General features: G+C 42.5%; 1 protein-coding gene across 2 annotated transcripts in view; it reads right to left on the bottom strand.

The window, feature by feature from the left end:
- LOC126298160 (alpha-aminoadipic semialdehyde synthase, mitochondrial) overlaps nt 1–22,166 on the bottom strand; it is a 237,990-nt gene that overhangs the window by 43,110 nt on the left and 172,714 nt on the right. For both annotated transcript variants that reach the window (XM_049989470.1, XM_049989469.1), the window contains 2 exons: nt 21,263–21,473; nt 7,125–7,301 (listed from right to left, as the gene is read on the bottom strand). In XM_049989470.1, the coding sequence (XP_049845427.1) occupies nt 7,125–7,301; nt 21,263–21,473 (388 nt within the window). The remainder of the gene's footprint in view (nt 1–7,124; nt 7,302–21,262; nt 21,474–22,166) is intronic.

The raw sequence follows: 22,166 nt of genomic DNA, 5'->3' as shown, positions 1-22,166 counted from the left end.
TGAACTGTAACCCAGGATGGGTTGCCACAAAGGGCAACAATATGAGGCATAGAATATCGTCGACGTACAGTTGTGCTGTAAGTGTGCCGCGGATGACAACCACAGGAATCCTGCTATGAAATGAATTGGCATCACAGATCATCACTCCTGAATGTCGGGTCGTATGGCAGGCGACAGTCACGTTGGTACGCCATTGTTGTCCGGGGCGTCTCCAGAAACATTTTTTCCTGGGCATCGGAACTCAGTTCGAAGCGGGACTCATTACTGAAGACATTTCTACTCCAGTCAACGAGATTCCAGGCCGAATGTGCCCGACACCACCGAAAATGGGCTTGTTGGTGTACAGACGTCAATGGTAGTTGGCTCAAGGAGCGTCGTAAGTTCAGACCCCTTACTGTGAGCCGCCTATTAATGGCCTTCGTCGTCACTGATGCACTAGTTGCACGTTGGATCGGTGGTAATGATGAACTCGGGGCTGTCTGATGATTGCTCGGTACTCTCGTCCAGTCGTCTCTCTGGGTCGATCGATTCCTTCTTGACGCTGTGTTCAGCCAAGGTTCACCCATTCCTGCCAACATTGTTGAATACTGGCATCGCTCCTGTTCAAATGTCTAGCGATTCGCCGATTACTCCAATCGGCTAGTTTGTCCTCTCTCAAATGCTGATATCGGTGTATAATGTTCGCGTGCCTGTCTGTGAGGGATAGTTACTGTCCACATGAGTACACGGAATGAAATTCGCGAAGACCGGTACGGTATCGATACGTTCGCAATTTACTGTCCTTGCAAAGCTGCTCAGTGACACTGCGCTGCAGCGTCACTCATTCGTACATCGGCTGCCAAAGTTTACAATTTTGTATTTTCAATATACCCACAAAGTCAACGTAAACAACGGTCGGAACGTTCTACTAATTTTTCAGTTCTTGGACTATAGAAATCGGCTCCTTGATCGCGCAGCCATTCGAGAATCGCTGCGTGAACGTCCTCATTGGCGGAAAGTATCTCTCCTTTCAATTTCTTTTTTTCCCTCTAAACCCTGAATATTATCGTCTGTGGTCAATGTCGATGGCCTTCTTTCCCGACTAGCATCATCCACGTCTTGCTCAAACTCTTCGCATCATTTCACTTCTGCTGGATGCGGAGACTGCATTTGGTCCATATACCGTCAGAATTTCACGGTTAATTTGTGTGACATTCAGACGTTTTTCCCATAAGAATCGTACTGCCCACGTACTTCAACTTTGGGGTACATTTCCTGCTGTCGTGTCATTCCACTGGCTCACTGTGATGTTCCTATTATCCTATCGCAACAGACCTATATCTGCAGGACACCTGTAACACGTACTGTCTTCTGACAATGCGCCACTCTTGTTGCACAATGATCTTGGCGTAGGACAACACGAGTAACTTACTTTTCGAAGTCCCCACATATAAGATTAAGAAAGAAGCCAGTTTTCCACCTGGCTCGTAATACAGTACCGCTACTAAATAAATAGCCACTGAAGAACTGTGCAACTGCTGCTTCATTAATCAGTAGTATCAACACAATGAAATAGTGAAATTATTCTGCTCTGAACACTACTCTACAAGAACAGAAAAAAATCTTACCTGATGACGAGAATGGAAAACGTGTTTGGTATGGCAAGATATTCTTAAAGGTAGAGACTAGAGCCATAGAACGTTATGTATGGTTGTTCTGTACTACAATATATAACGAAAGTCAAATGAAAACCGTACACCCGCCACAACGACATTCAAAAGTAATCATCAAACGCGTCAGGGCATTTATTCCACTGGGAGACCATCAATTTATGTTTCGTAGAATGCGGTCGGCCGCTGACGGATCCACACCCACACCCACTCTTGCACTTTCTCGTCCGACTGAAGCCGACGTATACGCCAGTCTTTCATCAGGTCGCCAATGATGTGAAAACCACACGGTGAAAAATCCGAGCTGTACGGACGATGTTGCAACGCTGAAGCGTGGCCTTTGTACGATTGGCACTCTAGGGGCACACGTTATCTACATCTACATCTACGTGATTACTCTGCTATTCAGAATAAAGTGCCTGGCAGAGGGTTCAATGAACCATCTTCAAGCTGTCTCTCTACCGTTCCACTCTCGAACGACACGTGGGAAAAACGAGCACTTAAATTTTTTTGTGCAAGCCCTGATTTCTCTTATTTTATCGTGATGTTCATTTCTCCCTATGTAGGTGGGTGGCAAGAGAATGTTTTCGCAATCGGAGGAGAAAACTTGTGATTGAAATGTCATGAGAAGATTCCGTCGCAACGAAAAACGCCTTTGTTTTAATGATTGCCACTCCAATTCACGTATCCTGTCTGTGACACTATCTCCCCTATTTCGCGATAATACAAAACGAGCTGACCTTTTTTGTACTTTTTCGATATCATCCGTCAGTCCCACCTGATGCGGATCCCACACCGCACAGCAATACTCCAGAGTAGGGCGGACAAACGTGGTGTAAGCAATTTCTTTAGTAGACCTGTTGCACCTTCTAAGTGTTACGCCAATGAATCGCAGTCTTTGGTTTGCTCTACCCACAATATTATCTATGTGATCGTTCTAATTTAGGTTATTTGTAATTGTAATCCCTAAGTATTTAGTAGAATTTACGGCCTTCAGATTTGTGTGACTTATCACGTAATCGAAATTTAGCTGATTTCTTTTAGTACGCATGTGAATAACTTCACAATTTTCCTTATTCAGTGTCAATTTCCACTTTTCGCACCATACAGATATATTATCTAAATCATTTTGCAAGTCGTTTTGATGATCTGATGACTTTACAAGACGGTAGATGACAGCATCATCTGCAAACAATCTTATTGTGCAACAGGATGCTTCTGTTCGACAGCATTCCTAGGCGTTTTGGCTTCGTGGCGTGTGACAGTTTCTTCAAAGTGTCTTTATAGCGCTGCTCGTTGATAGTGGTTCCACGCTCGAGGAACTCGTCGAGGAGAGGACCTCTGCAGTCGAAGAACAAGGTCATCATGTTCTTACCGGAACATGTGTGAATAGGTTTGGATTTCCTTGGCAGGGGAGATGTGGAATGTTTCCCCTGTTGACTCTGCCGTTTGTCCCTGGGCTTTCGGAATGCTGTCAGATGGAATCATCCTGCTTCACGATATCATACGTCACCACACTTCCAGTCGGGCGAAGGCTACGCTTCACCGATTTGGTTGGGACACACTGCGATATCCTCTGCACAGCCCGGATTATTCACCGTGTGATTTTCACATCTTTGATGAACTGTAGGAATACATGTATGGACGCCGGTTTCTGAACCTGACGAGGAAGTGCCAAGATTTGTGGAAAGATCAGCGGCCGACTGCCGTCTAGGAAACAGGAACTGATCGCCTCGTCTCTAAGTGAGATAAATGTCTTAACGCTGGTGGTGATTACTTTTGAATGGAACCATTCCATTGTCCCGTTGTGGCGACTGCTTGTTTTTCATTTGACTGCCCCTCATAGATGTTTGTATGAATGCAAAGTGATAGTTTTCTGTGATAGAATATTTCAATAATGCGGTTTTGACGATACGTGTTATACATAATTCAAAATAATGCTAATGTCACATTAAATTTGCGAAATCATTTTTTTTAAAAAACGTCCTGCTGTTCTCAGTTATGCTCAAGTCATATCTGGTGACATTTTAACGAACAATTAACTTGCTCTCCAAGGGCCTGCAAAGTGCATATTTAGTAGGGGTTAGACTATCTAAAGAAACATTATCAAGGGTTTCAGATGTAATAGTTATGCATAAATAAAAATATTAGCACAAGATAAGAGGGAAGTTGGAGAATTAAATCAACCCCAAAAGAAATGCTTGTACATGTGCTTCTTTTATAGTTTTTACTCTCGACACTTAAGGGTAGAGCGGGATATTTAAGCTCTGACCAATTGTGGAGTCAGTCAAATACCATGCAGGTACGTAGTGGGGCAAAGGGAGTCCCTGATGGAAACACTTGGGAGGAGATTTACAGTTTCTGCATTTGCCTCACAACCAAGAAAAACCCATGGTCAGAAACAGAGAACAGGGAGCAGTATGTCCTAGGCAGAATTATTAAAAGCTTAGAGTGCATGATACTATGTTTATGTGATTAAAGTCAACGACTTGCTAGATACTGCATGGTAAATATGACAGTGCCAATCGCAGGCTATGCGATTGTCGTATTTTCATACATATATCAACGCTGATACAAGATCATATGAATATTTGTCTCACACGTGAAATAAGGTTAGACATGTTATGTGTCAGTTATGATTTACTCCGCCCAGTTCTAGGAGGTTAATATACACTATGTGATCAAAAGTATCCAGACGCCACCAAAAACATACGTTTTTCATATTAGGTGCACTGTGCTGCCACCTACTGCCAGGTACTCCATATCAGCAACGTCAGTAGTCATTGGACAGCGTGAGAGAGCAGAATGGGGCGCTCCGCAAAACCCACGGACTTCGAATGTTTTCAGGTGATTGAGTGTCACTTGTGTCATACGTCTGTACGCGAGATTTCCACACTCCTAACCAGCCATCGGTCCACTGTTTCCGATGTGATAGTCAAGTGGAAACGTGAAGGGACACGTACAGCACGAAAACGTACAGGCTGACCTCGTCTGTTGACTGCCAGATACCGCCGACAGTTGAAGAGGGTCGTATTGTTAATAGGCAGACATCTATCTAGACCATCAGGCAGGAATTCCAAACTGCATCAGGATTCACTGCAAGTACTATGACAATTAGGCGGGAAGTGAGAAAACTTTGATTTAATGGTCGAGCGGCCACATATAACGCCGGTAAATGCCAAAAGATGCCTCGCCTGGTGTAAGAAGCGTAAACATTGGACGACTGAACAGTGAAAAAACATTGTGTGGAGTTACGAATCACTGTAAACAATGTGGCGATCCGATGGCAGGCTGTGGGTATGGCGAATGCCCGGTGAAAGTCATCTGCCAGCGTGTGTAGTGCCAACAGTAAAATTAGGAGGCGGTGGTGGTATTGTGTGGTTGTGTTTCTCATAAGGGAGGGAGGTTTTGCACCCCTCGTTGTTTTGCGTGGCACTATCACAGCACAGGCCTTCGTTGATGTTTTAAGCACCTCCTTGCTACCAACTGTTGAAGAGCAATTCGGTTACACGACAATACCATCCCTGTAATGGACTGGTCTACACAGAGACCTGGCCTGAATCCTATAGAACACCTTTGGGATGTTTTGGAACGCCGACTTCGCGGCAGGCCTCACCGACCGACATCGATACCTCTTCTCAGTGCAGAACTCCGTGAAGAATGGGCTGCCATTCCCCAAGAACCCTTCCAGCACCTGAGTGAACGTATGCCTGCGAGAGTGGAAGCTGTCATCAAGGCTAAGAGTGGGTCAACACCATATGCAATTCCAGCATTACCGATGGAGGGCGCCACGAACTTGTAAGTCATTTTCAGCTACGTGTCCGGATACTTTTGATCACATAGTGTATTATAGCGAAAAATCGTACTATCTCTGCAATTTACAAGGTGAGGCCGCAGGGGTGGGATAGTGTTTTTGAAATTGTCTATATTGTGAAGTAGGTTAATATCTCAACTATCACACACTGCAGTCATTCACCCTGGTAGGCCCTTGCTTGCGAATTACTGACGAGAAAAATATCGGAATTTTGCGTGATGCTCAATACCATTAACATATTAGTATCATATTGACTGGTGTAGTGGATATGATTAGGCCTTGACGTGCAAAACGTTACGGATTTGAAGCCTATCAAGTACTTCAAATTATTATTTTTTAAAGTTTTTATCGAAATGACGTATATAATTATTTTTCTTCGGTTAATTGGTTTAAATGTAATTTTTTATTTCTATTCCTTAGTCACAGCATTTTAATCATTGTATCTAATTCTTCATTTGCTCTCATTTTTCGTTCTATAGTTTCTTTCCTGTATGAAATTTTTGTTCGCGTGATTTTAATTAATTTTATGTGCCCACGTCGTGCCACAGGATCACCAGGTCGTGCTCCGTTCGTTTTATCAGCCTATTTTTTCGTCCATGTTACTGCATTCATTATTTATATTCCTCATATTTCTTGTTTTTCGTTTTACATATAATCCCTACTTTCCTTTAAATCTTCATCTGCATATTTTGTCTATAATGCAATAGAAATTTACGTTATGTTTTAAATGTTTGTACGACGATTACCATCCGAAAAATGCACATTTCTTAACGAAAAATACACTTTTGACGCTGTTGCACAATCAATATAAATAGATTATTTCGTATTTTGTATTTTAACCGATAGATTGGCATTTTCAAATATTTACTTATTTTAACTGATGAATATGATTAAATTCACATTCACAAAAATTCCGAGCGAAAAAAAATTACATAAAGAAAAAATGAGAGGGAATGAAAAAATCATACAATGATTAAAATATCACAAAGGACACAAATAAAAATTACATTTAAACCAGTTACTCGAATAACAATAATGATCGAAATCATTTTCACAAAGATTTAAAAATAAGAAGAATGTAAAGCATCTAACAAGATTTGAACCCACAATCTTCAACATGTGAAGGTCTTTCCCTAGCCATTACAATATGCAAACAGTTTACAAGAGTCTTCTGTTTTATTGCTATTGAGCAGCACGTAAAATTCAGATTTTTTTTTCATCGATTACTTGCAAACGATGGCCCAACCTGGTGACTGGTTGCAGGGTGTGATACGTGGGATCTTAACCTGCATCACCATATAAATGACTTCAAAAAGTCGATCCCTTCGCTGGGGCCCCTCTCCTTGTCAGTGTTCAAAACAATTTACCAAAGTAAGCATGGACAAACGTCTAGAAGTAGTCAGAGGCTCTCTCAAGTATTGTTTCCTCTCTATCTCCAAACCACAGTTGTCAGTTATACCACGATTCCAGGCTCTACCTACATGAAAGGAGAACTTCGTACAGCTAAACCGGCTGTTCGATTCTACTTAATCGCAACGAAGAGAGTTGCTCGGTTATTCATTGTCCTCACGCAAAGTCCTCTTACGGTTTTGCAGTACTTAGAAGACTGCTTAGACGTCTCGGAATGTAGGGAAAAGTGAAAGTAAAAAGGAAGCACGTACCGTCGAGCAGCATCTTGGTGGCGATGGCGGTGGGGATGCCGACAGCGCGAGACATGGCGGAGTGCCCCGCCGGCGTGCCGTACAGCACCATGTTGATTCCACGCTTCTCGCGCCGCCCGTCCGGCCACAGGATGCCCACGTCGTGCCGTAGGATCACCAGGTCGCGCTCCGTGCGTTCTGACACACAAAAAACCTCTGCCTAATCCGCCTCCTCTTAAGCGTAAGCTGCAACTTGTCCTGAAATTTTTTATACTAGGTAGGTGCAAAAGTTCGTAGCGTTTTTCTTTTGCATGCTGGTATTATGCAGACAGCATATTCTGGCAGTCGGCCGCGATTGTAAACAAACGAGAATTTAGACTGCCCGAAGGAAGGGAAGCGGTGCGAGGACAAGAGCCCCGCCTCCATCTCGGACTGCCACCCTGCGTCCTCGTTCTGTGCTTCTAAGAAAGCAAAACTGACAATTCATGGAAATGAAATTAGCGTTTGGCGTCATTGGCCGGGAGGCCCCTGACGGGGCAGGTCCTGCCGCCTTGGTGCAGGTCTTATTACATTCGACGCCACATTGGACGACCTGCGCGCCGGATGGGGAGGAAATGATGATGAAGACAACACAACACCCAGTCCCTGAGCGGAAAAAATCGCCGACCCCGCCGGGAATCGAACCCGGGCCCGTAGGACGGCAATCCGTCACGCTGACCCCTTTTTGATCGTTGCATTTGGTCTGGGCGGACGTCACATGACATCAGTCCAAGTTGATCTTTGATTCCTTTACTCATTTTTTTTTTTTTTATTATTACAGAGGGCCACCGCCTCTCTGACCGAACACGCTGAGCTACCGTGCCGGCGAGCACTCAGCTATCGGGGCGCAAACATAACATTCATAAGGATCGCTAATTCCTTTTGTGGTGGTGAGAGTTGCATTCGAATCCCTTCATGCACTCATTCAAAAATAAGAAAAAAGGAAACAAGGAATCCATAACTCAAAGCAAACTGGGGCACAAAAAGCATTTAGTAGTGGTTACAGTGCAACTGTTTGCTGCGGTTGGCAGTGGTAGTTCAGACCAGGGCTCTACCAGTATCTTACGCAACCGTAATTAAAAACACTCCCAGCCTAAAACTGCCACTGTATACTGTCCGCATAATATTTCGGTTGCTATTGGTTTATTTATCAATTGTCATTTTTTTTATTTCTAGCTCGCTTGCTATTTGATTTTACAAATTTTCGTTTTGTCATTTGGAGATAGTGAGTGGAGCTGTGAATGCTATAAAATGGAGTTCCAAGTGGAGAAATCAGAACATTTCCGACATATTCTTCCGTTTGAGTTCAACAGAGGCATGACAGCAGCGGAGGCAGCCAGAAACATTTGCGCCGTGTATGGGAATAATGCCGCCGGACAGAACACTTACCGGCCGGTGTGGCCGAGCGGTTCTAGGCGCCTCGGGCATGGATGTGTGTGATGTTCTTAGGTTAGTTAGGTTTAATTAGTTCTAAGTTCTAGGCGACTGATGACCTCAGAAGTTAAGTCGCATAGTGCTCAGAGCCATTTGAACCATTTTGAACAGAGCACTTTCTAAGGAGGATCGTTTCGATATTAGCGAGCCACCACGTTCGTGAAGATCTTCGGTGTTTGATGAAGATGGTTTAATGCATTAATTTACAATGACCCACGTCAGTGTACTAAAGAACTGGCGAATGTGATGAACTGTGATCATTCCAGCATCGTGCAACATATACATGCAATGATGACGGTTCAGAAATCAAGTGTATGGGTACTGCATGCTCTAATCCAAAAACACAAAAATCGGTGGATGGCCATACGTGCATCTCTGCTTGCTCGTCATCAATTGGCTCGAATTATCCTGAACCGTTACTGATAATGAGAAATGTTGACTTTGTTGTCTTTATGCAAACGTGCGGCCGCACGGGATTAGCCGAGCGGTCTCAGGCGCTACAGTCGTAGACTGTGCGGCAGGTTCGAGTCCTCCCTCGGGCATGGGTGTGTGTGTTTGTCCTTAGGATAATTTAGTTTAAGTAGTGTGTAAGCTTAGGGACTCATGACCTTAGCAGTTAAGTCCCATAAGATTTCACACACATTTGAACATTTTGAACAGCTAACGTGCGGAAACGAAAGGAATAGTTGAGCCCAAACAAAGCAATAACTCCCCCTATAAAGACCTGCACGCGTCCACAAAAGATAATGTTATGCACCTGGTGGAACTGCGACGGTGTGGTATACTACGAATGGCTTCTCCAAGCATCACTGCTGACATTTATTGTCAACAACTGAGATGTCTTGCAGACGCAATCCAAGAACAACGACCAGGAAGACTGCGTGAAGTGATGCTACTCTATGACAACGCCCATCCGCATTCTGCTACACTTTCTTGTGTCCTCATATTTTCACCTTTTTCGCTCTCTATCGAAGAACCTTCATGGAACTTCTTTTCCGCATGAAGATGCGGTCTATACATGGCTCCACGAGTTCTTCGCCTCAAATCCACGTAATTTTTACATTTACGGGATCGAAAAGTTACCCCAGCTTTGGCAGTGAAGGAGAATATATTATTGATGACTAAACTCCCTGTTACGAGCATCTGTTGTGTGTATTAGACCTATAGGAAAACGCTACGAACTTACGTACCAGCCTACTAATCATAATCAAGAAAAAGACTCTAAAAATGATTTGTGGTAACGGATATATACAAATAAAAAAAAATCAATTGTCAGACCTGTGTTATCAGTCACTGAGCGGGTTGCTCTGTGTGTGATGTCCTTAGGTTAGTTAGGTTTAAGTAGTTCTAAGTTCTAGGGGACTGATGACCTAAGATGTATAGTCGCATAGTACTCAGAGCCATTTTCGGGTTGCTCTGAATGGCAAGAGATACTGCCAAATACTTTGGTTTTAAAAACCTTAGCTAATAGTGCCCTGGGGAATGTAATTAACAGCTAAATTAATAGGGTATCTAATCCTAGTTTATTAAGTTTGACAGGTTCACAAAGAGAGCCATAAAATTTAAATTACACTTAATAAATTCATAATTTAACTCCAAACTTATAAATAACTATTTTTACTAATAATATTTACTATTATCAATCGTACAACTGCGGCTGCTGGCTGGTGATGGGCCAACCGACTGGTTTCAATAACCGAGTGTCCAGTCGATTGCTTTTTTTTTTTAGTTCAGTTGGCTTTTTTTTTCAGTCGAATGAAATAACCGAATGAAACTAACCTCTGCACCAATGTCAGCTGTATGGAATTTTTGATTCACTCTCTCGGTTTTTAGTGATTTCATTTACAAACTCTTTCAGCCTTTTTATAGAGACAAATACCGTATCTGACTTTCAGAATGTGTGAATAAAAATTATAAATTTAGAATGAAGTACTTTAAAATTCATGTGTTTATTTAGTTAAATACGAATTTTTCATACTTTGGCACTAAATATGGGTTTCTATTGCTTTTTAATGCTTAATAACGGGTGGCATATCATAAATTTGTATTGTCCGTAGTTGATAGTCATGCAGAAGCCTTTTTATTTCATTAGCGAAGAAACATTCTTCTTTGTTTTGAAACTAATATCATTGAACAGCATTTCATGGCACAAAGACAAATTAGAAGTTACTTTTATGATGTATTTTTCAAGTGCTCATTTTTGTCTGAAATCTGGCTAATTGCTGATCACAGTTAGTAAAAGGTCACTTAAATGTTCATCCACTGCCGTTTCAACCAGTATGTAAGACTAGACGCCCGCCCGGCGGGGCAAAATTTTAGGGGCGGCAAAGGGCGGAAAAAATTAATTTCAAAACAGAAAGTGGAAAAATTGAGCATATGAGGAGAAAAAAAAGGAAAAAAGGAAAAATTAAAACACTGTATTGTTTTTAAAAGCGTACAGAACATTTACTTAGTAAGTCCTCGCATACTCTGACGAATGTGGATGCTGATTAAGATAAAATTTTTTCCTCCTTCTAAAAATATTTCAATTAAAACAGAAACGAAATAACACTTGGATTATCCAAATGGCCTAGTCTAATGCGTTGGCATTTCTACCATCAGTATAGCACAATTTCTAAATTCAAGGAAAAATTCATTCGCACCATAAAATAGTTCCACACCTTTATTAGCCCATTTCCTTGCAATTAAATAAAATAAATAATTGATGCCAAATGTGTTTGTACTGGTATATTCAATTCAGTTCTAGTTTAAAATGTCGGCACATTCTTCGTATTTCAATTATTTTGAGAAATTTAAAAAAATTGAGGTCAAAAAATAAGAAACTGAGCACATTTGTTGTCCTCAATTAATTTATGGGAACTAAGGACAAAGCATGAAAACTGAAGACTGTCCCCGGAAAGTGAGAACGTTTGGTCACCTTAGTCTAATATTTAAAAGTGTAATAGGAGATTTGTATTGTGATGTTGTTGGTGTGGAAGTTGGGGGGCGTCATTTTAAATTCTAGCCTAGAGCGTCAAAACACCCAGCAATGGCATTGAGTTCATCAGTTAGCTTAGATCAGTATTTAAGTTTATTGTATTTGAACACTGGGTACTGTTACTCACACACAGTCGTCCCCAAATTTGAAGTCAGTACCTTGACACACACTTTTGTTGCTGAGTAATTTTCTTCTGAATATTTCATTCAAAATTCAACAGTCGACAAACCACGTCCTTTAGGTCTTTCCTCTCTCGCAGTTCCAACTGCTTTAATTCTGCATCTTCTAAATCCTTTATAACCAGCAGTGAAACGTCACATCTGTTTCCGCAATACTGAGAGCAAGCGGATTTTCCAGGAATGAAAATCAAAGTTCAAATGTCTTCAGAAGAGTAAATCTGTCACTTATTTCTTCAGCAAGGTCAGACATTTCATATAAATAATTCCCCTTATTCATCTTAACTTCGGAACGAGTTGCAGTAATTTTAGCCACATATATGAATTAACGAATATTTCAGCCTCGAACTCCTTAGGAAATTGTCTTCATTTGTTACGAGACTTACACACACACTGTGCATGTACAGCATGGTACGTGGACAAAAGCCTCTCTCTACACTAAGACAAGGACCTCACGCAGTTCGCGAGCCACACTGCGGCGACTCCCACGCGAAATTTTTCTAATTATTGGATCTTCGTAAACGTGTATGTAAAAAATGATAACACAAAATACTTAGTCATTTCAGTTTTGATTTCAGAAGGATCTCTCCATTTTTCAAATCATGAACCAGATCACAGAAAATTTAAATAGCAAAAACTGCCAACTGTTTTTTCTGTGACTAAAAATGGTTCAAATGGCTCTGAGCACTATGGGACTTAGCTTCTGAGGTCATCAGTCCCCTAGAACTTAGAACTACTTAAACGTAACTAACGTAAGGACATCACACACATTCATGCCCGATGTAGGATTCGAACCTGCGACCGTAGCGGTCGCGCGGTTCCAGACTGTAGCGCCTAGAACCGCTCGGTCACCCAGGGCGGCTTCTGTGACTATTCAAAGGCATTTCATTGTGCTACAAAAGCTAAACATTATGGCACTATTAATCTGGCTGGTTTTCACCCTATATGACTACTAAAGCACATATTATGAGACCTAGAGAGTGTAGATACGAAACAGCATCTTCAGAATCAGTTTTACTGACTTCATGTTCTATAGCTCGTAGTAACATCATTTTACTTAGTGCGTAATTATTTATAGGCTTTTTATTTGTTTTTGGGAATTTTTGCTGTTACTTCTCTGCAGTATTTGAAAAAATACCCAATTAACGTAATTTGCGAGGTGGTGTAGATCATTTGTTACTGTACACCTATGTCTGCATCTACATGAATACTTTTTAAATCACATTTAAGTGTCTGGCAGAGGGTTCACCGAACAACCTTCATAATTCTCTATTATTCAAATCTCGTATAGCGCGCGGAAAGAACTAATACCTATATCTTTCCGCACGAGCTCTGATTTCTCTATTTTATCGTGGTGATCGTTTCTCCCTATGTAGGTCGGTGTCAAAAAAATATTTTCACATTCGGAGGAGAAAGTTGGTGATTGGAATTTCTTGAGAAGATTCCGTCACAACGAAAAACGCCTTTCTTTTGATGATGTCCACCCCAAATCCTGTATCACTTCTGTGACAACCTCTCCCATATTTCGCGATAATACAATACGTGCTGCACTTCTTTGAACTTTTTGATGTACTCCGTCAGTCCTATCTGCAAAGGATCCCACACCGTGCAGCAGTATTCTAAAAGAGGACGGACATGCGTAGTGTAGGCAGTCTCCTTAGTAGATCTGTTACATTTCCTAAGTGTACGGCCAATAAAACGCAGCTTTTGGTAACCCTTCCCCCACAACATTTTCTAAGTGTTCCTTCCAATTTCAGTTGTTCGTAATTGTAATTCCTAGGTATTTAGTTGAATTTATGGCCTTTAGATTTGACTGATTTATGGTGTCACCGAAGTTTAACGAATTCCTTTTAGCACTCATGTGTATGACCTCTCACTTTTCGTTATTTAGGGTCAACTGCCAATTTTACCACCATTTACGTATCTTTTCCAAATCTTTCTGCAATTTGTTTTGATCTTCTGATTGCTTTTATTATTCGATAAATCGTTTATATAGAACAGCAAAGGGCCTATAACACTACCTTGGGGAACACCAGAAATCACTTCTGTTTTACTCGATGACTTTCCGTCGATTACTACGAACTGTGACAGGAAATCACAAATCCAGTCACATAACTGAGACGATATTCCATAAGCACGCAGTTTCAGTACAAGCCGCTTGTGTGGTACAGTGTCAAAAGCCATCTGGAAATCCAGAAATCTGAAATCCCTTGTCAATAGCACTCAACAATTCATGCAAATAAAGAGCTAGTTGTGTTTCACAAGAACGACGTTTTCTAAACCCATGTTGACTGTGTGTCAATAGACCGTTTTCTACGAGGTAATTTATAATGTTCGAACACAATATATGTTCCTAAATTCTGCTGCATATCGGCGTTATCGGTATTGGCCTGTAATTAAATGGATTACTACTGCTACCTTCCTTGAATATTGATGTGACCAGTGCAATTTTCCAGTCTTTGGGTACGGATCTTTCGTCGAGCGAACGGTTGTATATGATTGTTAAGCGTGGAGCTAATGCATTAAGATACTCTGAAAGGAACCTAACTGGTATGCAGTCTGGACCAGGAGACTTCCTTTTATTAAGTGATTTAAGTTGCTTCACTAGTCCGGGGATATTTACTTCTACGTTACTCATGTTGGTAGCTATTCTTGATTGAAATTCTGGAATATTTACGTCGTATTCTTTTGTGAAAGCATCTTGAAAGGCTGTGTTTAGTAACTCTGCTTTGGCAGCACTGTCTTCGATAGTATCTCCATTGCTATCGCGCAGAGAAAGCATTGATTGTTTCTTGCCGCTAATATACTTCACACACAACCAGACGCTCTTTGGATTTTCTGTCAGGTTTCGAGACAAAGTTCCGTTGTAGAAACTTTTATAAGCATCTCGCATTGAAGTCCGCACTAAATTCGAGCTTCTCTAAAGTCTTGGGGATTTTGCGTCTGTTTAAATTTGGCATGTTTGTTTCGTTGTTTCTGCAACATTGTTCTGACCCGTTTTGTGTACCAAGGAGGATCAACTCCGTCGTTTGTTAATTTATTTGGTATAAATCTCTCAATTTCTGCCGATACTATTTCTATGAATTCAAGCCACATCTGGACTACACTTGTATTATTAATTTGGAATGAGTGGAGATTGTCTCTCAGGAAGGCGTCAAGTGAATTTTTATCTGCTTTTCGTTTATTTTTGGAGGATTTGGGGTTACAATATTCAATCTCGCTACGACAACCCTGTGTTCACTAATCTCTCTATCCGTTTTGAAGCTCGTTATTAACTCAGGATTATTTGTTGCTAAGAGGTCAAGTGTGTTTTCACAACAGTTTATTATTCGCGTGGGCTCATGAAGTAAGTACTCGAAATAATTTTCGGAGAATGCGTTTAGCACAATTTCAGATGATGTTTTATGCGTACCTCCGGAATTAAACATGTATTTTCGCCAACATATCGAGGGTAAATTAAAGTCACCACCAACTATAATCCTATGAGTCGCGTACGTGTTTGAAATCAAACTCAAGTGTTCTTGGACCCTTTACGCAGCCGGCCGAAGTGGCCGAAAGGTTCTAGGCGCTACAGTCTGGAACCGCGCGACCGCTATGATCGCAGGTTCGAATCCTGCCTCGGGCATGGATGTGTGTGATGTCCTTAGGTAAGTTAGATTTAAGTAGTTTTAAGTTCTAGGGGAATGATGACCTCAGAAGTTATGTTCCATAGTGCTCAGAGCCATTTGAACCCTTTACGTAACTGTATCATCTGAATTGGGAGGTCGGTAAAAGGATCCAATTCTTATTTTATTCCGGTTGCCAACAATGACCTCTGCCCATACTAACTCACAGGAACTATCTACTTAAATTTTGCCTCAGGATAAACTATTTCTAACAGCAACAAACACGCCACCACCAACTGTGTTTGGCCTTTCCTTTCGGAACACCGTTAGGTTATTCGCAAAAATTTCGGGTCAGCTTATCACCGGCTTTAGCCAGCTTTCATTGCCTATAACGATATTAGCATCAGTTCTTTCTATCATGCTTGGAGCTCTGGTACTATCCCAACACAGCTACGACAATTTACAACTGTTATACCGATGGTTCCTGTATCTACGTTCTTCCTGTGTTCGGCCTGCACCCTATGTGGCTGAAGCCCTTTTTGTGTTTTTCAGAGGCCCTCTAACCTAAAAAAAACCACCCAGTCCACGCCACACAGCCTCTGCTACCCGTGTAGCCGCCTCCTGCGTATAGTGGACACCTGATCTATTCAGCGGAACCCGAAACCCAACCACCCTTTGGCGGAAGTCGAGGAATCTGCGGCCTACACGGTTGCAGAACCTGTCTGAGACTCTGATTTAGACCCTCCACTCATCTGTGTACCAGATGTCCGAAATCGGTCATGTCGACTATGCTGCAAATGGTCAGCTCTGCTTTCATCTTGCAAGCAAGACTGGCAGCCTTTACCACTTCTGTTAGCCGCTCGAAGCCAGAGAGAATCTCTTCTGATCCAAAGTGACAGACATCAGTGGTACCGACGTGAACAAGCACCTGCAGTTGGCTGCACCCTGTGCTCTTCGTGGCATCTGGGAGAACCCGTTTCACATCTGGAATAATTCCATCCGGTATGCACACGGAGTGCACATTGGTTTTATTCCCCTTCTTTGCAGCCATGTCCCTAAGGGGCCTCATAACGGGCCTAACGTTGGAATTCCCAACTATCAATGATCCCACACTCTGTGATTGTCTGCATCTTGCACTCTGAGAGGTTTCCTCTGAAACAGGACAAGTGACAGCATCTGGCTCAGCGACAGTGTCAGCCACAGACAACACCTTTAACCTGTTTGTCAGACAAACTGGGGAGGCCTTATGTGAGGCCGCCTGGGAAGTCTTTCGACGCTTGCTACATCCTGGGGCGACCTCCCACCGGACCACAGGTGAGAGGTCAACCTCAGTGCGTGCAGAAACTGGGCTGGCCACCAGTGAGGACCGATCGGAGGACTAGGACGTGCTGGGCGTCTGTTGGATCCCCACGGCCGGCCCACAACAGTGGTTCCCATCCACTGCAGCCTCAAGCTGTGTAACCGAAGCCATCATAGCCTGAAGCTGAGAGCGAAGTGTCACCAACTCGACTCGCATCCGCAGACAACAATCGCAGTCCCTGTCCATACTAAAGTCCGTGGAAAACCAAACTGTGAAGGTAAACGGACTATCGGCTCCTGCTTCACAGCTCTACTGTAGACCCTGACGAAAATGCAGGAACAGTGTCTAATAAGAGGGTTGTCCAGAAAGTAAGTTACGATTGATCGCGAAATGAAAATCACAGTGAAAATCAAAAACGTTTCGTTTGTAACAGTTAGCTACACCTTTCAGCTACTTCTCTACGTAGTCGCCGTTCTGACTCAGACATTCGTCGTAGTGTTGTACCAGCTTTCCAATACCCTCATCATAGAAGGCAGCCGCCAGTGCTTTACGCCAATTCTCTACGCTGTCCTAAAGCTCGTTGTCTGTGCCAAAATGTTGTCTTCATAGTCATCGGTTCGTTCGAGCAGAGATGAAACTCAGTGGGAGACAATTACGGACTGTATTGTGGGTAACCAAACATTTCCAATTGAAACGACGCAGGAACATCTTCAGTGCCCTTGCAGAATGAGGCTGAGAATTGTCTTGAAGAAGAAACCGCACGACAGTTATGTAATGTTGGTTGCATAGTTTCAGGGGAAAATTCTCACCAGGCCCTCGTACTTGACGGGAGACACTATTTTCTATAACATCTTTACGCGCTCACTAAGAGCTCAGGAATGAAAAGAGCGACATAATTCTACCTAGAGTCATACTAGAGACACTGCCCAACACATCGTTGCAAAGCTTTATCGGATTTTCATAGTCGTTTCCATTTCGCGACCGATCGTAACTTACTTTCGGGACAGCCCTCGTAAATTAGATTAATACGCAGAGATTCAAAAACTAACCATCGAAGTACTCAGGTGAAAGTGAAGTCCCCCCCCCCTCCCCCCGATTACGAACTTGTAATATGTCATAAAATCGGTTTAATTTCCGACGCAAACGAAAATACGAGAACTATTGGTATTAGACATTAAATAAACGCGCAAAAACTCAATAAACTAAACTGGTTGTGCTTCGGCCGGCTACTGCTGCCGGACTGTACGCCCTCTCTTGCCACAAAGTTATTATGTTTTTGTTTGTCTCCCCCAATTTCCTGTTTGATGACATACCAGACTGCTTCGCTTTTATTCTCTGCTTTGGATATAATTTCTCTGCAATAGTCAGCAGCTTCCTATAAATCTTTTGTACCTATGATAGAAATATAGGAACGGTGGTTCATTACAACTCTTTTTCGAAGAACTTAAGTACCTGAGCGTTGGGTGGACTCCTATTACCTGCTGTTATCCATTTGATAAGACTGATATGGGTAGTTTGGGAAATGCCTTTTCAGGCTTCAATTTAAACAATTTTGTAAATTTTGAGAATTTTCCATTTGCAATGGTTTGTCTATACACTTCATCGCATATTTCGTTAGGAAGTTCTCTTGAGGAAACTTGTATTTTGATTTCTAGTAAATATCTTTTGTAGGTCTGCAGTTTAGGAACATTTTTCATGCCTCATTTTATTATTGTTATCTGGCAGAAATGGCCTGAGAGTGCAAGATTTTTACAGCTACATCACTCTTTTTCCTATCCATATTTGTGGCCACTTGTCGATTACCGTTGCAGTTATTCTAGTAACCCTTGTTGCACTGTTGGCCTCAGGGACACGCCAAAACTCTGAAGGACATTTACACTGAGGTGACAGCAGTAATGGGATAGTACAGACGAGACATAAAAGGGCAGTGCACTGGCGGAGCTGTTATCTGTACTCATGTGAAAAAGCTTCCGACGTGATTATGGCCGCACGACAAGAATTAACAGAATTTTAACAGAGAATGGTAGTTGGAGGTAGATGCGTGGGACAAAGATACACAGTGTCAGGATTGTGTCGAGAATATCAGATTTCACTCATTATCCCTCACCACAGACAAAACAATGGCCGACGGCCGTCACTTAATGACCGAGAGCAGCGGCGTTTGCATAGTTTTATCAGTGCTAACAGACAAGCAACACTGGCTGCATGAACTAACAGCAGAAATCTTGTGGGGCCTACAACGAACGTATCCGTTAGGACAGTGCGACAAAATTTGGCGTTAGTCTGACGGGAGTGCTTTTGCTAAGAGCACGACATAGCCTGCAGTGCCTCTCTTGGGCTCGTGACTATAGCGGTTGCATCCTAGACGACTGGAAAACCGTAACCTGGTCAGATGAGTCCCAATTTCAGTTGGTAAGGGCTGATGGTTGGGTTCAAGTGTGGCCGAGACTCCACGAAGCCATGGACCCAAGTTAGCAACAACTCACTGTGCAAGCTGGTGGTGGCTCCATAATGGTATGGGCTGTGTTTCCATGGAATGGACTAGGTCTCCTGGTCCAACTGAATCGATAATTGACTGGAAATAGTTATGTTCGGCTACTTTGAGACCATTTGAAGCCGTTCATGGACTTCGTGTTCCCAAACAACGACGGAATTTTTATGGATGATAATGTGACGTGTCACCGGGTCGTGTACAAAATCCTGCACCAGCAACACTTTCACAATTGTGGACGACTCTAGAGGCAGTATGGCTCAGTATTTCTGCAGGTGACCTCCAACGACATGTTGAGTGAATGCTACTTCGAGTTGCTACGCTACGCCGGGCAAAAGGAGGTCCGACACGATGTTGGCACGTATCCCATGACTTTTGTCACCTCAGTGTGTTAGGGTGCTGCTAGTTTTCTTTATGATATTTGTGTTTATGTTTACGTATTCACACAACATAATGTTGACTTCTGTTGTTGTGACTTAATCTAGACCCTTTGTTAATTTATCGTAAAATGTGTCCACATCGAATAATCGATACATACACAACATTTCTTATTGATGTGAAGCCCTCTTTATTTAATACTTTGTAAGTGCTTATTGTAGACTTTTTAAACTACTGCAGATACTCTTTAGGCAGGCGAACTTGTTGTCTGGTTTTATCCTAAAAAAGACCTACTTCTCCTACCCTTGACAACGGTGTTTGACTATGTGTGACCCCACCTCCACCCCATCTACTTTCATCTGTCGGCGGTACCAGTCTTCGCTTACCTCTCCTGTTTCGGTGTAGGCCATGCCCTGTGAAACCCTATCTATTAACAATTTCAGCAAGTTCCAGAATAACTGGCAGTGGTATAAAACGGCTTAAGTCATATACCGCAAACAGACCAACAACATTTTTGGGTCCATACGAGAGACCAGTGAATTAAACTATCACTCGTCATCAGATTGGAAAGTAATCACGTGTGGCGACCCACACAGGTCCATCGTAGGGCTATTGCCTTCTCTTGTGTACATTAATGACCTGTTATCACTCATTGGCAGATACATTGTTTCGTTTCCAGATGATAAAAGTATTGCAATAAATAGCAAATCGAGCATAGTTTTAGAAAGTGATTATGATATTTTCATGGAAATTAATAAAAAGTTTATATCCAACTCGCTACCATTAAACTGTGAGAAGACTCACTACACGCAATTCAGAGCACGTAAGATATTTCTACACGTGTATAACGTATGAAAAAGCGCGGACAGGAGAGGTTGACTATGTTAAACTCCTCGAATTACAACTTGATAATAAATGCAGACAGGATGACGATACCACAGAACTGCTGAACGCTTAAGCTTTACAAATCAAATGTTATCAGACATAGATTACATAAAAAAAGCTGGAATACTTTGCGTATTTTCAATCCTTAATGTCGTATGGTATCACGCTATGGGGTAAATCGTCAAGCGAAACAAAAGTTTTCAGAATCCAAAAGCGTGTAATATGTGGTATTTGTGGTGTGCGTTCACGAACATCGTGAGGAAGTCTGTTCAAGGAATTGGATATATTAATTGATCCTTCCCAGTATATGTATTCCTTAACGAAATTTGATGTAAATGAGATGTCCTCTTTTGAAGAAACAGCTCAGTTTACAAAATCGCAACTAGGAAGAAGAACAAATTACATAAAGTCTTAAAGGCATTCACTTTAGTCCACAAAAGGGGCCCACTACTCAAGAATATGCATTTTTAATAACTTGCCAATAATCATAAAGTTTACCTGCAAATAAAGTTCAGTTTAAGAGGAGCCTGAAAAATCATCATCCTACTTCAGCGGTGCATCTCTAAACAGAACCACATGAGGTACTGTATTATTATTATTATTACGATATTTTTATTAACATCACACAATATAAAATAAATGTTATATAATAAAAATAAATCTGATATGTTTTACACCTATGAGGAGCTTCTCAATGCGGAGTGATAGAACAAAGAGTTCATCTAATCTCATCTAATCTAATGGGACGTACTGCATACAGGGTGGAGAAAAACAAACTGACAATGGGATCAGAGCAGGGTAGGAGACGTCGAACGGAGAAAATTTTTTAAAATAACCAAATAAGGCATTTAGCGCTGAGAATATGGCGACGTACCGAAGGAGAGCTTCTTGGAGAGGTAGTAAGAGAGCGTGTCGAGCGGCGTGCCGAGCCGCTTGACGGGCGCCTCCTCCAGCAGCCCCAGCGCTTCGAGCGCGTCCGCCCTCGCGGTGCCCTCGCCGCCCAACCGCTCCACGAGCTTCGTCTTCAGGTTGTCGTAGAAGATGGACGGGTCCGTGAGGCCCAGCAGGTGGCAGATCAGCTGGCGCTGTGCGGGAAACACACGTTATCTGCGCTGCCGCTCACTGGAAACAGCTTCGACGAGTTCGTAAGAAACTAGCATTTGTCCCATATTGTAGATCTTCTTCTACTTCCGAGCTTTTGCCATATATTAACAACAGAAGAAAAATATCAAATACAAAAATTAATAATTCAGGAAGGAATGTAATAAATTAACACTTATCACTCTGTAAACACGCCAATTCAGCCTTTTCTACTCACAAACAGCGCGCCCTCCAAATATGGTGCGATAGTGGCCGTGCGGTTTGGGGCGCCGTGTCACGGACTGACGGACTGTGTGGCCCCTCCCACCGGAGGTTTGAGTCCTCCCTCGGGCGTATGTGTGTGTGTGTGTGTGTGTGTGTGTGTTGTTCTTAGGATAAGTTAATTTAAGTTAGTTTCAGTAGTGTGTATGTCTAGGATCCGATGACCTCAGTGTGGTGTCACCGCCAGACACCACACTTGGTAGGTGGTAGCCTTTAAATCGGCCGCGGTCCGGTAGTATACGTCGGACCCGCGTGTCGCCGCTATCAGTGATTGCAGGCCGAGCGCCGCCACACGGCAGGTATAGAGAGACTTCCTAGCACTCGCCCCAGTTGTACAACCGACTTTGCTAGCGATGGTTCATTTACTTCTACGATCTCATTTGCCGAGACGATAGTTAGCATAGCCTTCAGCTACG

Source organism: Schistocerca gregaria, chromosome X, assembly GCF_023897955.1.
Source record: "Schistocerca gregaria isolate iqSchGreg1 chromosome X, iqSchGreg1.2, whole genome shotgun sequence".
In the NCBI taxonomy this organism is placed as follows: Eukaryota; Metazoa; Arthropoda; class Insecta; order Orthoptera; family Acrididae; genus Schistocerca; species Schistocerca gregaria.
This window is presented reverse-complemented; position numbering and strand designations above follow the sequence as displayed.